The sequence below is a fragment of the Coffea arabica genome, chromosome 10e, assembly GCF_036785885.1.
Source record: "Coffea arabica cultivar ET-39 chromosome 10e, Coffea Arabica ET-39 HiFi, whole genome shotgun sequence".
In the NCBI taxonomy this organism is placed as follows: domain Eukaryota; kingdom Viridiplantae; phylum Streptophyta; class Magnoliopsida; order Gentianales; family Rubiaceae; genus Coffea; species Coffea arabica.
In genome coordinates this window covers 6,837,293-6,852,296 of record NC_092328.1, presented here as the reverse complement: position 1 = coordinate 6,852,296, position 15,004 = coordinate 6,837,293, and the positions used below count along the sequence as shown (strand labels likewise).

General features: G+C 33.7%; 1 protein-coding gene and 1 long non-coding RNA gene across 6 annotated transcripts; one reads left to right on the top strand and one right to left on the bottom strand.

Annotated features, from left to right (window-relative positions):
• Positions 1-243: 243 nt before the first annotated feature.
• Positions 244-9,331, top strand: LOC140015420 (uncharacterized). 2 transcript variants are annotated; one of them, XR_011822077.1, is made up of 7 exons: positions 244-734; positions 6,675-6,830; positions 7,895-7,973; positions 8,067-8,198; positions 8,292-8,449; positions 8,536-8,656; positions 8,766-9,331. It is a non-coding gene; the product is annotated as an uncharacterized lncRNA (long non-coding RNA). The 2 variants fall into 2 exon arrangements; XR_011822078.1 differs by lacking the exon at positions 8,536-8,656 and having other exon boundaries at positions 8,956-9,331.
• A 1,508-nt stretch (positions 9,332-10,839) lies between these two features.
• Positions 10,840-14,574, bottom strand: LOC113711052 (transcription factor bHLH74-like). 4 transcript variants are annotated; one of them, XM_027234191.2, is made up of 8 exons: positions 13,204-14,574; positions 12,882-13,118; positions 12,723-12,788; positions 12,567-12,635; positions 11,701-11,772; positions 11,478-11,618; positions 11,305-11,386; positions 10,840-11,179 (listed from the first exon to the last, which is right to left on the bottom strand). In XM_027234191.2, the coding sequence occupies exons 1-8, from the start codon at positions 13,798-13,800 to the stop codon at positions 11,154-11,156; spliced, it is 1,290 nt and encodes a 429-aa protein (XP_027089992.1). In that variant the 5' UTR covers positions 13,801-14,574; the 3' UTR covers positions 10,840-11,153. The 4 variants fall into 4 exon arrangements, with proteins under 4 accessions (XP_027089992.1, XP_071924076.1, XP_071924077.1 ...); XM_072067975.1 differs by having other exon boundaries at positions 10,912-11,179; positions 11,701-11,793; positions 13,204-13,943; XM_072067976.1 differs by having other exon boundaries at positions 10,912-11,176; positions 11,701-11,793; positions 13,204-13,943.
• Positions 14,575-15,004: the final 430 nt, after the last annotated feature.

Genomic DNA, 15,004 nt, shown 5'->3' with positions numbered 1-15,004 from the left:
TATAATTTTCTGGTCAAATGCAAATAGTTGTAGACTATTTGTGGATCCTTTTATCACATGGGTTGTTTTGAATTATATTCTATTATTAATTATATAAATTAATGGAGTCATGCCCGTTAGAACTAATGTTCCTGTTTCATGGCCGTTAGTATGACAGATGACTGATGATGTAAGTTAGTCAACACCACCTTAATGGTCTTATTAGTCAGCGAAGTTCCTTTTTCTTCATTTAGCCAGAATTTCCTTCCCCTTTCTTTCTGTCGAATAGCCTCTTTCTTTCCCTCAAATAGGTAGCTATATGAGTCTGCAAAATCTTCACTTTTCTACCAATTCCTCCAACAACTAATTGTCTTTCCTTTTGATTGCAACCCAGAAAATCCTCCACACGTACGTGAATTTTTGTTTTGCCTAAAAAATTATGTCAGTGAAATTTCTTTTCCCCAAAATCTACGAGCCTGCAAAATCTTCAGTTTTCTGCCAATTCCTCGAGCAACTAATTTACTTTCTTTCGATTGCCTCCCAAAAAATCCTCCACATTCACGTGAATTCTTCTTTTGCCCTAAAAAACATCTCACTGAAATCTCTTTTCCCCCAAAATCAACTCATTTTAGGGATGACTGCTATACCGACTTATCATCTATGGTACAGCTTTCAGAATTTACTATTCCCAGCCTTATATATACTTCTGTTTCTGAGTTTTGCCGGTATTCAGAAAACGGGCAAAGAAAATATAGGTATTTTCTATTTTCTCTCCTTCTATTTTGAGCTGCAATTTTTTAGTTTGAATGTTCTTGCCTTCTGTTTATTGCCTTCCGTTAATTAAAGATTGCCATGTGTTTGATATTATGCATAAAAGAATAATTATAATGGTAATTTTTCGACTAACTTATGTTTACTTTTTTCTCTATTTTTATTCATTTCAAATGTTGCTTGACTTTTGCCAACATTCAGACGAGCAAAGAAAATATAAGTATGTTTCTATTTTCTCTCTTTTTATTTTGAACTGTAATTTTTTTGTTTCATTGTTGTTGTCTCTGTTTATTGCCTTCAGTTAATTAAGGAATGTCATGTGTTTGATGTTATGCTATGATGGTTTACTTTTCCCTCTGTTTTTAATTTCAAATGTTGTATGATGTTGTTAGTTGTTTATCTATTCAATAATTACATCATTTAGTATCATTGTAGTTTGGATTATTAAGGTAGTCATTTTATATATATTAGTTAGTTTTAGCTATTCTAGGATGCTTTAATTTTGTCATTGTTGTGTGCCTTCCACTTAGTATCTTGCTTTGTTTATAGTAAAATTAGATTTTGATCTTTTGTGTTTCAAAATAAAGAAAAAAAAGAAAATTTAGTACAGGTTTTATATTGATAGATGAGATGTTTGATGATGCTTTTGATCTAAGAATGTTAGAAAGAAACAAAAAGACAAACTTAAATATGCTGACTGAGCATATGAAGTTTACTGTCGATTCTTCTGTTTCTCAGCAATATTCTCCTTTTGTAATCAACTGTGAGAATGATATTCGTGAAAAGCACTTTGTTGAAACATGTGCTTTACAAAATCACATCGATAGAAATCTAATTCTGCCAAATGACTGCAGAGGTAAAAATGTTTGCTTTCCTCCAGAAAATGCTGGAGAAGTTCATTATACCTCTGATTCTACTGACAATCATTGTTTGCCCACAATGAGTTCATGTTTAATCAATCTCTCTGATGTTGAACCTACTGGTTCGTCACAAGTGAACTGCAATGGGCAATTATTTGTTATAGAAAATCAGTTTCAGAGTGAATAAGTCACAAACGTGAAAGGGAAAAATAGTTATTCTGAAATATCAAATCTAGATATGGAACTAACTAATTATACTCCTCCTCTCTCTTTGAATAGGCATATACCTATAATAGGTAGTTCTCCTGTTATATCTTATGATAAGAGCCCTCTTGAATATATAAGAAAAAATATAGGAGATAGGCCTACTTTAGATGGAAAAGGGAAAGATTGAGAGCAAAATCTAGATCAATTGCTTCTATAAATATAACTGAAAATTGAACAAGCATCACAATTGTTATGAGTGTTCCTCAGTTGTTGATGTTCAGTGTAGTTCTCGATCTCGTTCCAAGCATCGCAGATTATCTCTCAAAAAAACTCAGCCAGGTCTATAGTTAATACTTTTTAAGTTTTCTAATATCTGTTTTTACACTAGTATTAAAATCAATTGAATGATTTGACTACTAAATGCTCTAAAATAATTATATTTTAGGAAGAGGGTGCAAAATAGGAAGAGCTTTGTTGGATATAATTCCTGACAAAGCTGATATCCTACCATGCCAACTAGATTGTCCTTATTGCGGAGCCAAGAAGTTTTTTCTGAGACAGCATATTTTTGTTGCCAAAATGGTGAAGTTGTTTTGGCTCAAAATAAAATTTCAGATATCTTTAAAGAGTTACTGACTTCATCTTCACAAAAGGCACAATCTTTTAGAACTTTTATTAGAACGTATAATAATCATTTTGTATTCACTTCCCTCGGTGTTAAAGCTGATCTGACTCTCTTAAAGAAGAATAAAGGAATTTACACTTTTAGAATTCAAGGACAAATATATCATTTTCTGAATGATTTCAATTCAAGTAATGGTCATAGTAATAATTTGTAGTTATATTTCAATGACTTTGAAACTGAAGTAAGCAATCGATTAGCAGCTTGTCCTAGACTATTTGAAAGTGTAATTAGGAAAATTATGCAAGTTCTTGAGTCTAATCCATATACAAAATTTTTTAGAAATTTGAGAGAGATACGTAATTTAGATAACTACTACATTGTGTTAAAAACTCTGCCTGGTGTTGATCAAAGAGTTTATAATAGACCAACAACTTCACAAGTTGCTGGCTTGTGGGTTGAGGGGCAAGAAAATGGAGAGACCAGGAAGCATGATATTATAGTTCATACCCATAGTGGTGTTTCAAAAAATATACAATACTATTATGGATGTTATGATCCACTCCAATATTCAATACTTTTTTCTTTTGGTAATCTTGGCTGGCACCAAGGAATACCAAAAAAGAGTGCAAAAGTATATGGAAAAAAGGGGAAAAAAAGCAACCTGTAATAGATTTGATTTCACCTGCAAATGTTGCTACAATAGAACAATTAATCCAAAATGAAGAACATGGTTAGTACAATAACTATTTACCATGATCTTTCATTTTACATATTTAATATTTATGATTACACATTTAATGATGTACTATTATTATTTTCACAGCAATGGAAAGCATACAAGAATATCCAAATTTTGTGTCCCTTCGAGAATATTATTGTTATAAATTTCAGATTAGGGACAACGATGAATCTTGGTTATTACATTTTGCTCGACTCCTACAACAATATATTATTGATCAATATGTGAAGCTTGAGACCCAAAAACTCGACTTCTATAGATTACAACAGGAGGAAATTAGAAGAGAGTTCTTGAAAGGCATAATAGATGTTTTAGGATTAGGTGAGAGTCAAGGATGTAATGTTGGCCAGCGTATCATATCACCATTATCCTTTATTGGAGGGCCAAGAAATATGAGACGTAAATACATGGATGCAATGACATTAGTACAGAAGTATGGTAAACCAGATATATTTCTGACCATGACTTGCAATCCTAATTGGCCAGAAATAAAAAAACACTTAATAGACAAAGAAGTAGCACAAAACATACCAGATTTGCTTGCTAGAGTATTTCATGATAAGTTAGAGCAGCTTAAAGATGAACTTTTGAAAAAATGCATCTTTGGTGAAATGTCAACTTACACTTATATCATTGAATACCAAAAACGTGGATTGCCACATGCACATTTCTTTCTAATTTTAAAGTCAAAATTCAAGATGTATACCCCTGAAGAATATGATAAAATTGTTTGTGCTGAGATACCAAATAAAGAGAAAAATGAACATCTATATAATTTGGTCATTAAACATATGCTTCATGGACCATGTGGTTCACTTGATCCAACAAGTGTATGCATGAGAAAAAATAGAACTTGCAAAAATAATTTTTCTAAAAAATTTTGTGAGAAAACTATCCAAACTCTTAATGCATGTCCTGAATATCGAAGGAGAGAAGATGGAGTTCAAATTAAGATCAAATCAGCTCTTTTAGATAACAGATAGGTTGTACCATACAATTCATATCTTTTGGCTAAATTTGATTGCCATCTTAATGTTGAAATATGCTCTACAATTAAGGCAGTCAAATACATTTACAAGTATATTTATAAAGGTCATGATAGAACAAACTTTTGTGTAGTAAATAATAAACCTGATTTAGAAATTGATGAAATTAAACAATATGTATCAGCTAGGTGGGTTTCTCCACCTGAGGCAGCATAGAGAATTTTTAGATTTTGTATGAGTGAAATAAAGCCAACTATTATTCATTTACAATTACATTTGGAGAATTATCAGTCAATGAGTTTTAAAAAAACAACTAATCTTCAAAATGTTGTCAAATCATTTGAAAAACAAATGCTCACTGAATTTTTTAACATGAATAGGATAGATAAAGCAGCTCAGGATCTAAACTGTACTTATGTAGAGTTTCCTGATCATTTTGTCTGGTTACCTAAGCAAAAATACTGTAAATTGAGAGAAAGAGGTGAATCAATAGGTTGAATAATGACTGCTCATCCTTCTGAAGGAGAACGATACTACTTGAGATTACTCTTATCAAAGGTTCGATGTCCAACTTTATTTGATGACTTAAAAACCTTTAATGGAGTTCAAGTAGAAACGTTCCAAGAAGCAGCATTAATTTGAGGTTTGTTACAAAATGATAACAGCCAAGAAATTTGTTTACAAGAAGTTTCACTGTTTCATATGCCCTATGAAATGAGACGACTTTTTGCAACACTTTTTGTTTATTCTTGTCCTAATGATCCAAAGGTGTTGTGGCAAAATTTTAAATCTTCTATGTCAAAAGATTTTGCCAAATGTTCAGCAATGACATCTGCACAAGTGAAAAGAAATGTCTTGCAACAAATTGATGGATTTTTGCAATCCATAGGAAAAAGTATACATTCATATAATTTGATTCCCACTGGATTCTCTTATGAAAATATAGAAAATGAAACTCGAGAATTAAGAGCAGAAAAAAACATTGTCATTTCAGAAATTGACTTGAATTCAATTAAGCCACTCAATGAAAAACAGAAAAAAGCATTCATAGTCATATTTAAGAGAATTTACTCAGATAGACCTGGTGTTTTTTCCATTGACGGTCCAAGTGGTACTGGGAAAACATTTCTGTACAGAACTTTGTTAGCTGATGTTAGATCTAAAGGCTATCTTGCACTTGCTACAGCTACATTAGGAATTGCAGCTTCTATTTCACTAGGTGGAAGGACTGCACATTTTAGATTTAAAATTCCAATGGATATCTTTGATGATGCAACATGTCGAGTCAGTAAATAAACTTCTTTAGCTGCAATGATCAAAGAATCAAAACTAATAATCTGGGATGAAACACCAATATCTAAAAAAGCAGCAATTGAAGCTTTAGATGATCTCTTGAGAGATTTAATGAATTTAGAGGAAGTATGTGGGGGAAAGGTAGTTGTGCTTGGTGGAGATTTTAGACAAACATTGTCAGTTGTTAGAGAGAGAACAAAAGCTGAAGTGATAAATGCATGTTTGATAAATTCTCCATTATGGCATAAATTAGAAAAATTGCAATTAACAGAGAACATGAGAGCAAAATTAGATCCTTCATTCACGTAGTTGCTTTTAAAAATTGGAGATGGAACACAGGAAGCAGATGAGAATGATATAGTAAAACTTCCATCTTCAATTATAATTCACTATAATAATGAGACTGTTGCAATTGAAAAGCTAATCAATATTGTGTATCATGAATTTAAAAATCCTTCAAAGAAACTACATTACTCATAAAATAGAACAATTTTAACTACAAAGAATAATTTTGTAGATGAAATAAATGATCAATTGATCGAAAAATTTCCAAGAGATTTGACTGAGTACTTAAGCTATGATGAAACACTGAATGAAAATCATCAATCTGAATATATTAATCTCTTGAATACTCTTATGCCTAGCAATTTACCTCCATATAAGTTACTGTTAAAACCCAATGCCCCAATAGTTCTTTTAAGAAATCTTGATCCTAGTGAAGGTTTATGCAATGGAACGAGACTAATAATAAAAAGTTTGAGCAAGAATGTTATTTGTGCTAAAATTGCAGTCAGTGATTTTTGTGGCAAAGAAGTTTTTATACATAGAATTTTCATGCAGCCACCAAGTGATGAACAATATCCAATTCCATATAAGAGAATACAATTTCCAATTCGTTTGTACTTTGCGATGACAATAAATAAAGCACAAGGCCAAAATTTAGATTTTGTTGGTATTTATTTGAAAGAACCTGTGTTTTCACATGACCAATTATATGTTGCACTTTCAAGAGTCAAAACAACTTCAGCTGTAAAAGTGCTTATCAGGCCAACTTATTTTGATGAATCATGCACTGATCATACTAAAAATATAGTATATAAAGAAATTCTGGAAGCTTCCCAGATTATATTATCAGGTTTTAATATTCATGGCCTTTTTTGTTTAGAACTTTATTATTTTGTTTAATTGACTATCTAATTTCTCTACGAATATAGGCCATCATTCCTAGACATATATTTTCAGTGCTAGACATTCAGAAAGGAGCAGAAAAGTGGATTGTTCTAGCACAAGTTGTTCATAGAGGCCACAATCAACTGACTTGTAAAGTTCCGCCTAGACAAATTATGTGCTTTTTGCTCACAGATACTGAGGTCAGCAAATATTTCCTATTTCGCTGCTCATTCAATTCATATATGAGAACATTTTAGAATTTGTATAAGAACATTTCATGATTTGTTTGTTCATTACATTTGCTTAAGAAAAAATCCTTAGTATTCATGTAAGTTTATACATACTATGATATCAGAACCATAGTTTCATTGCAAGTGAATAATCACCTAACTATTAAAGTATTCATTCCTATAATTTTAATTTCTGTGTGATAAATATGATATTAGCCATCAACATGACAGTTATGGTTTTAACCCATAATATATATAAAACTAACTTTTCCTAATCCTAATCAGGGAGCAAAAGTTTCTGTTGTGACCTATGAATAGCACATCAAGGTCTTCAGCAAATTTCTGCAGCCTTATCAAAGATATTATGTCTCTAATGCAATTGTCGTTCTTGCTGACCCAACATACAGAATTGGGACCTATGAATGCTCCTGAATTTTGAACTACAAGACTTTGATTGAAAATTATGCTGAACCTGTGCCACCTATGTTGCCTTGCATATTTGAACTGGCAAACTTCTTTGATTTGCACAAATATGTTGATTCAGATAATCATTGTAGTAATTTTTTTACATTATTTTTTAATTTACTTGACAATCATTTGACATTTTATTGATTGCTTACATTCATATCAATACTTTTATTTCAGATATTAGAGGCTTTGTGATTCAGGTATTACCAATATAACAGGCAGATTCAGATTGTACTTCTAGAGACATTATAATAGTGAATGAAAAGTAAATCAAACCTGAATACTACCTTTTTATTAAGTCATTTTAGATTAATGATAGCAGTTACAATTTTTTGTTATACCTGACAGGAAGAAACGCATGTTTATGACTCTCTAGAATGAATTTGAACATAATGAAGAGAGCAAAATAGCAGACATGATTAGCACTGCCCCTCTAATCATAGCTCTCCGTATTAAAGTGACCACATTTAATAGTAAAATTTTCATTATGCATTATAATTTCTTTACTGTTTGTCTTCTAAGTACTTGATATGTTATATTACTAAAACATTTCATCATTTTTACAGCTTTGTCATTCACTACAAGGTATTTATCTGAAATTTTGATAAATCCTCCACTCGCAAATGACCTCTCTTTCAGGCAATGGTAAGTATAATTTTCTTTTTATTTTTTTACCATAAATTATCAATTTATTTTACTGGTAAATTTTTTATTTATGTTCTAAACATAACCATTCAGGTTTAGTTTAAACAAGGAAGAAATCAAAAATTTGCTTGATGCTAAAACATACAATGATGCAAACTGTTTACTTCCTCCTCCAAATGAAGAAGATGTCAAAGCAATCAGCAATTTCAAGCATCATTTTCAGTTGTAAGTGTTATTTGTTATTTTAAAATTTTGCTTAAATATAACTATGTTGTTTCTAATTTACATTCAAATACCATTAATGGTTGGTTGACTCAGCAAAAGACAGCTTGGGTGCAAGGAGCTGTCAAACTTGCATATGGATTCACCAAATATTGGACTACTGCATGTGTGAATTGTTACAAAATTGTGAATGCTGACATTGACTGGATCATCCATTGTCCTTCATGCAAACAGCAAAGTGAAGTTGAACTCAGGTTAGACCATTAACTTATGCTTCTAAATTAAACATTATTCGGATTTGTTACCATATATTAATCTTAATTCCTTCACTCAATTAAAGGGCTCGCATTCCAATTATTATAACTGATGCTTCGAGCTCAATACATTGCATTATATCTGGAGAAGATATTGAAAAAATGATTGAGTTCACTCCACTGCAACATAAGCAAGCACAAGAAGATGTAAGTAAAAATTTTCTTTCTTATATTCAACCATAAATACAAATATACATAGAAAAGAATTCACTAAACCTAACTAAAAATTTTTTTCTGGTGTATGGCTTTGGGATAGACGCTGAACTTAATCATGCCTTGAAAAAGTACACAGTGGTTTGTTTTCTGAAATCCTATGAGACTCCCTTCCAAGGTCAACTCCAGAGAAAGAATACTGTCATTAAGGCTCACATTGCAGCTGAACTATCGCATAATCCACTTCCACTAGCACTTCTAGAAAACACTCAAGTTTCTTCTGCACTTGGCAGTTCATCAGCAAGGCATGCAGAAAATTCATCAAATGATCAAATGTTCACACCAACCACAAAGTTGGTACTTGAAGAAATTGCTGGAACTAGTTCTTACAAAGAAAGCCAGACATCTGCAACCAGTGGAGCAAAAAGAAGCCTTGAGTTTCCAGAAGATTTACTAGCAGACACACTTGCTAAACATGCAACAAAGACTCCTGAACAGTTTGCCAAAGAACCTGCAAAACCGTATAGTCCACCAGGCAATATCAAAGTCAGTCCAGCAAAGAAAGCTAAAGCAAAGGAAGACTGATATGGCCTAATTCTGTACTTTTGTTAAATCTTTTGTTCATTGCCTTGGTGATTGCCTTCATTGCTTAGACAATATCTTTTGAAATTATATTATGATCCATTATTCTTTTGACTTAAAAAGTAATGGATCCTAATATAACTATTAATAATTTAACCATCAATGTTGTAATCATAGTTATTAAACCCAACCCGGGAAGGAATCCGGCGAAGGAGGTGGGTCAACGGGTTACTGGTTGAACCGGTGGGTGAGTGGTTGAACCGGTGGGTCACTACATATATTTAAATATTATATTTCATAATTATTTATATAAGATATATGATATAAATTGTAATAAATAATGCCATAACAAAAGCTCATTTAATTTAATTTGTTATAAAATAATTAATTCATATAAGAATCAATCAAATATAAAGTTATTTATTAATATACCAAACTTCAAGTGTAAAATTTTATCTATATTTAGTGTAATTATCTAGCTTATTTATGAATTTTAAGTGTAAAAATTTATTTAAAATAATATTTGTCTTTAAATGAATTATGTAATATGTTATTTTTGGAATCCATTTTATAACTTATAGAGTTTGGAGGATAATAAATTTTTATTAAAAGATTCCAAATAAATTTGTTTTAGAGAAAAAAAGATAGAATTGAAAAAACATTTATATATCATACTAAAGCTACTATATCAACATATTTGGAAGTAGTTTGGTGGTAAGCAAGCGGTAGTGTGGGGGCAGAGGTCGGAAGTTTGAGTCCCAACAATAACAATATAATTTTTCCACAAAATCCGGTTAGTGCCAAAACCGGCCGGGTTTCCGGTTTAACCCGGTTCGACCCCCGGTCGTTGACTAAGTCAACGGTCTCTTTGCACAAACGATCTGATTCCAAACCCGGCCCGGTCCAATGACCGGTCCACCGGTTCGACCGCCGGGCCGGGCCGGGTTTAATAACTCTGGTTGTAATTCAATAGGTAATGAAGCTTATTTAAGCCTCCTAATATGTAACTATGGCTAGCACTCAAGTATGTATTCTACTAAGACATGAATGATTGAGTTTATATAATGTATGGTTGTGATTTGCATATTATTTATCTCTGGAACCTATATATACATTATGATCTTTTAGCAAATTATCCTCATTATTACAGATTTAGTTGGTCATATCAGTGGGTAGGCTGCTGACCCATGCTAGTGTATATATATATATATATATATAAATGCTCACAAAAACGTAAAATAACTCCAATCCAAACACTAGTCCAAGAAATGAAAAGGGAAGAGAGAGAGAGAGAGACACCTTTGACCAAATAATGGTGCTCTTGTTAAAATTTGACAAGTTTATTCCAACATTTTTATTAATTCATCATATTATCTGGTGATGGTGGTGTTTTGACATGATTTGATTTTCTTGATCTATCTTGTATTCTAAACTGCATATACAATTAAGCTTAAAAGCGAGATATTGTTTCTGGTTAAGATCAAAATACAAGTAACTAGAAACATGATCCATTTAACTAAATGGAGCAAGGCATGTAGAATATGTAGCAATCCATCTCATGACTCATCCCATGCATCTTCCAATCAAAACACTGATGACTAGCAAATCGTTTTCTTCTCGAAATTCTCGAGAAACTACACATAAATCATATTCTACAAGAACACCAATCAAAACAATCATCTTCATCAATTGAAGTCTTGCTGTGAATTTACATGATTTTGTAAATCTAAGAGGTCATTTTCTTCTCTAAAATTCGAAGAACGAAACAGTTAGGAGATGCGACCTATACAATCCCAAGAATAATGTTTAGCTATTATCTCTTGCTTCAGTATTGAAATCAAATCTGCAGTCAATATTTGAATGCTGTAGTTACTGATGGACAAAGGAAAACTCGAGACTTTCCCCAGCTCTATAGCTCCAATTTCGACCGCCCTGCTAAGCATCATAAATTATCATGTTATCATTAGAAGACAGGAAATCACACCAGGAACAGAGAAAGATGAAAATCGTATATACATTATGCTTTCTCAACAAATCTAGGTGTTGCTCATTGAGCTTACCATTTGGTCCTAGATTGTTGATGGAGGGACTAGTATCGAAGCCCATTTGCAAAATGCTCTGGAGCTCGTTATCCCAGACGGCCTACAAGGATACAATGAAGATGATCATCTCTTTCAGTTATTGTTTTTTCTTTCCAAAAAAAGAAACTATACAGTCAGGAACATTATGCTACCTGAGGCACGGGATGAAACGGGGCGGCAGCACCTGAGATACCTGGGAAAGATCCCTGAGGATACCCTGGGAATGGATGAGAGGAGTTCAATCCTGGTCCAATTCCAAGAGTGGCTGCACTGCTGCCTCGTGAATGAAGAATCTGCAAGCAAAAATTAACATGGGCTCCAGAGTCTTTCCAAGTTGCTTAACAAACAGCTCATAAGGAGTTTACATTCGCTTACATCTTTTTGAAAAATCCGGTCAAGATCGACGTTTAGCTCTGGATTCACAGTTGCCAGTTTCATTGATAAAAACTGCAAGGAAGTGATTTCAACCTTATCAAATGAGAAGACATATCTCAATGATCATGTAGCTACACAAGTAAAAAGAGTCTTTGAATCCAAAATCAACTAAGGTGTCGATGAACCTACTCGTTCACCTAGATGCAGTTGGGAACATCATATGCTGAACTGAAATCCATAAAGTTAGTTATGCTCAAGGAATTACTCTACGTGCAAAACTGAAAGCAATCACCAGACCATTTAACAAAATTCGGTGTACCCATGCACACCCAAAACTGTACATGCACTTGTACACCCAAAATTTGGTGAAATCACTAGACCATTTAAACAAAGAACAGGAATACATCTCCAGAGCATTTAATGCCTTCATCAAGACCTATGCGAGCAATCTATCCATGGAGTATTTGTGCTCAGAGTTCAGAGGAAAAATTTCAGATAAACACTACAAGTATAAAGTGACGTTTTGTTTGGATAGTTTCTTATTTGTATAAATTTATTTGCTTGCATCGTTAACATATTTTCCAACCATCTTTTTATCTTGCATACATCACATCAAAAAAGTATTATAGTATTTTTTTATCAAAAAATTATCCCAGAGCTTGTGGTTTATGTCAAGCAGTTTCTGATCAAGTGTTAAACTGACATTTCTAGATACATCACAAATATCAATCTTATGTGCGAAAAGCATTTCTTGATGGATATTAATTTTGCACGGAGTTTGATTGCATTTGGCTACTAGTAATATAAAACAAATAAATAAATAAAAAAAGAACCAGCAGCATCTGTCATTGTTCTAAGAGGCATACCTCCACTTGCTGTTGCAGGGATTGTACATAGTTGATAATCTCATCAAGCATCACAGCCTTGCCAGTTATCTTAACAATTGAAATTCTAAACATTCAGCTCTAACATTAAGAATCAAGAGATAAGGATGATCAAAAGATACCACAATGAATTATTACCTTATTGCAGCCTGGAACAAGTTCTTGAAGCAATCTCATCCTCTCGCTTATCCTTTCTCTTCTCACCTGCAAATCAAAGAGTACTTGATACTTCATATTGGTCATCTACAGTCTAGCAAATATCAAGTTGAAGGACTCATGTCAAATTAGGAGCCTCACCCTTTCAGCAAGGCTGTGACTGTTAGTGGCCTGGCCCCTCTTGGCCCTCACATGAATGTAAGTGTCTTTAGGAGGTTCTCCACTGTCAGAATTATCCTTGATTTGTTTGCCTGAAGCTTGCTTACCGCGCAAATTTGTGCTATTACTTTGCTCCATTTTCTGTTTCATTTCGTCTTGCTCCTTGGAACATTCTGAACTGTTAGCAGAGAGGTCTTTCTGCTGCTCCCCTTCAATATTCTTCAGCAAGAACAAGTCAACAATTAAGTATCAGATTGCTAAAGTATGACAGACAATAAACAAGAGTTACAAGATATTCATTTACCTTCTTGGGGTTCAATGGAGATTGAAAATCTGATGCTTTTCTTTTCTTCTTTCCATTACCACCCAAAGCTCTCTCTTCTGAAATTTGGCAATCCTCCTGAGCACCAACTCCCTTTTTTTTAGCATATTTTTGATGAAAGCTCGTTTCTGTAACCTGGCCACAGTCAGGAAGTCCAAAAGAATTGACCATTTCTGAGAATGCTCCGCTGCCAAAGCACGATAATTTTGGCACCATATCACCCAGACCTGAATCAGATGCATAATGAACCAGATGGGAAGTGTTACTAATCGCCTGATTTTCCAGCCCAACAGGGTAATGTGAATTTCCAAACTCATTGTGATGAGGAATAACTGGAGAGCCACCAAAATTCTCAGCATGATTCAGTGATACAAGTGGGTCCCATCCAGTCCCCCCATAGAAAGGGTCTACCCCGGTTGAAGACTTGAACATGGACTCAGAACACATTGCCATTCCTGCAACCTTGTCAGACATTGAATTTGTGTCCATCCCAGAAGACGGGCAATTCAATATGCTATCACCACCTCCCCCACTCTCTTGGAATCCCATATCACCTGTGGTATTCTCAGTGCTACTCATGGCCCAAACACCACAAAAAAAAAAAAAAAAAATCTCCGCCCAAAACTGTGGAACTCAATCACCAATGCACCTTGAAAAGCTTCTTCCCCAGGTTGAACTGTTAACCCCAAAAACCAAGACTAGGTAGTTGTAGTACTTATTTAAGGAAGAAAGAAACCACTTAAGTAAAGGCAAAGTAGAAGTTTGACCAAAAAATGACTGGTAATTTCTTGCAGGACTCAACAAGGAACAAATAAAAATGGCAGCTTTATAGGACTGAGTCTGAGAGGAGGGGCTTATTTGCTATGATAAAGCAAAAGAAATCTCTTATTGACGCATCCAACAGACACAAAGGAAAAGGAGAAATCCAATGTAGCAGGCATAAAATCTTAGCAGAGCACCAGCTACTTAACTCTTCTTTCAAGAGCCCTAGGATCAAGTCTACTGTAATGTGGAAAAAGCAGTTCACGGAGACAAGAAAGTATGAACCTTTCAGAGCATAAAGTAGACAATGAAGAAAGGAAAGACAATGGCTAAGTAACAGCTCACCAGACTAATGAAAAGAAAGCAGATTCCCTTTTGTTTCTCCTTTTCTTCTCAGTCTAAATAAGCATAATACTCCCAACATTCACCACACCCAGGACTCTGATGAAACGAAAGGCCAGTTTTACAAGACACTACTTAATTAACAAGGTTTAAGTATCTTGGGCATGATCACCTTAAACACATAGCATTAAATAAGTCAATGAAATGGTCTCAGGCAAGAAAGCCATATTTAAGATCGTAACATGTACCAGTTGTTGAAGAAGGTTGAGGCTTTGAAGGAAATACTCAAATTCAATGAAACCCCACAAGAATCCAAGAGGAGAACAATTGCTGAGACCCTTTTAACATATTCTGAGACAGGTAGCTAAAAATGACCAAAAAGCACAAAATTCTACTTTGAATAATAGAGAGGGGCAGAAAAATTTGCAGGGTATCAGAACAGTCCCCCAATATTGGGTACTTGATGGTACCCCATTAAGAGCATCAAATGCTTGCTTAAATGCTACAAAAATACTTGAGACCGAAATTCACCAACTGGGTACTTGCAAACACAGCAAAAAAGAAGCATCAAGTTCCAATCTTTATTACAGGGTCAAAATGACAATTTAGAGTCCTCCCAAGTGACAGCATATAAATAAAGCGCCAAGTGTTAAAGAAAGCCTACTGCTACAGCCCCAGT

Bases quoted from the DNA above. Each gene is read 5' to 3' on its own strand.
- LOC113711052 (XM_072067975.1), bottom strand. From the start codon at position 13,800: ATGAGTAGCACTGAGAATACCACAGGTGATATGGGATTCCAAGAGAGT. The intron at 13,119-13,203 runs GTAAATGAATAT...TTCTTGCTGAAG, and splicing joins CTCCATTGAACCCCAAGAAG to AATATTGAAGGGGAGCAGCA. The intron at 11,619-11,700 runs GTAAGCGAATGT...TTTTGCTTGCAG, and splicing joins ACCGGATTTTTCAAAAAGAT to ATTCTTCATTCACGAGGCAG.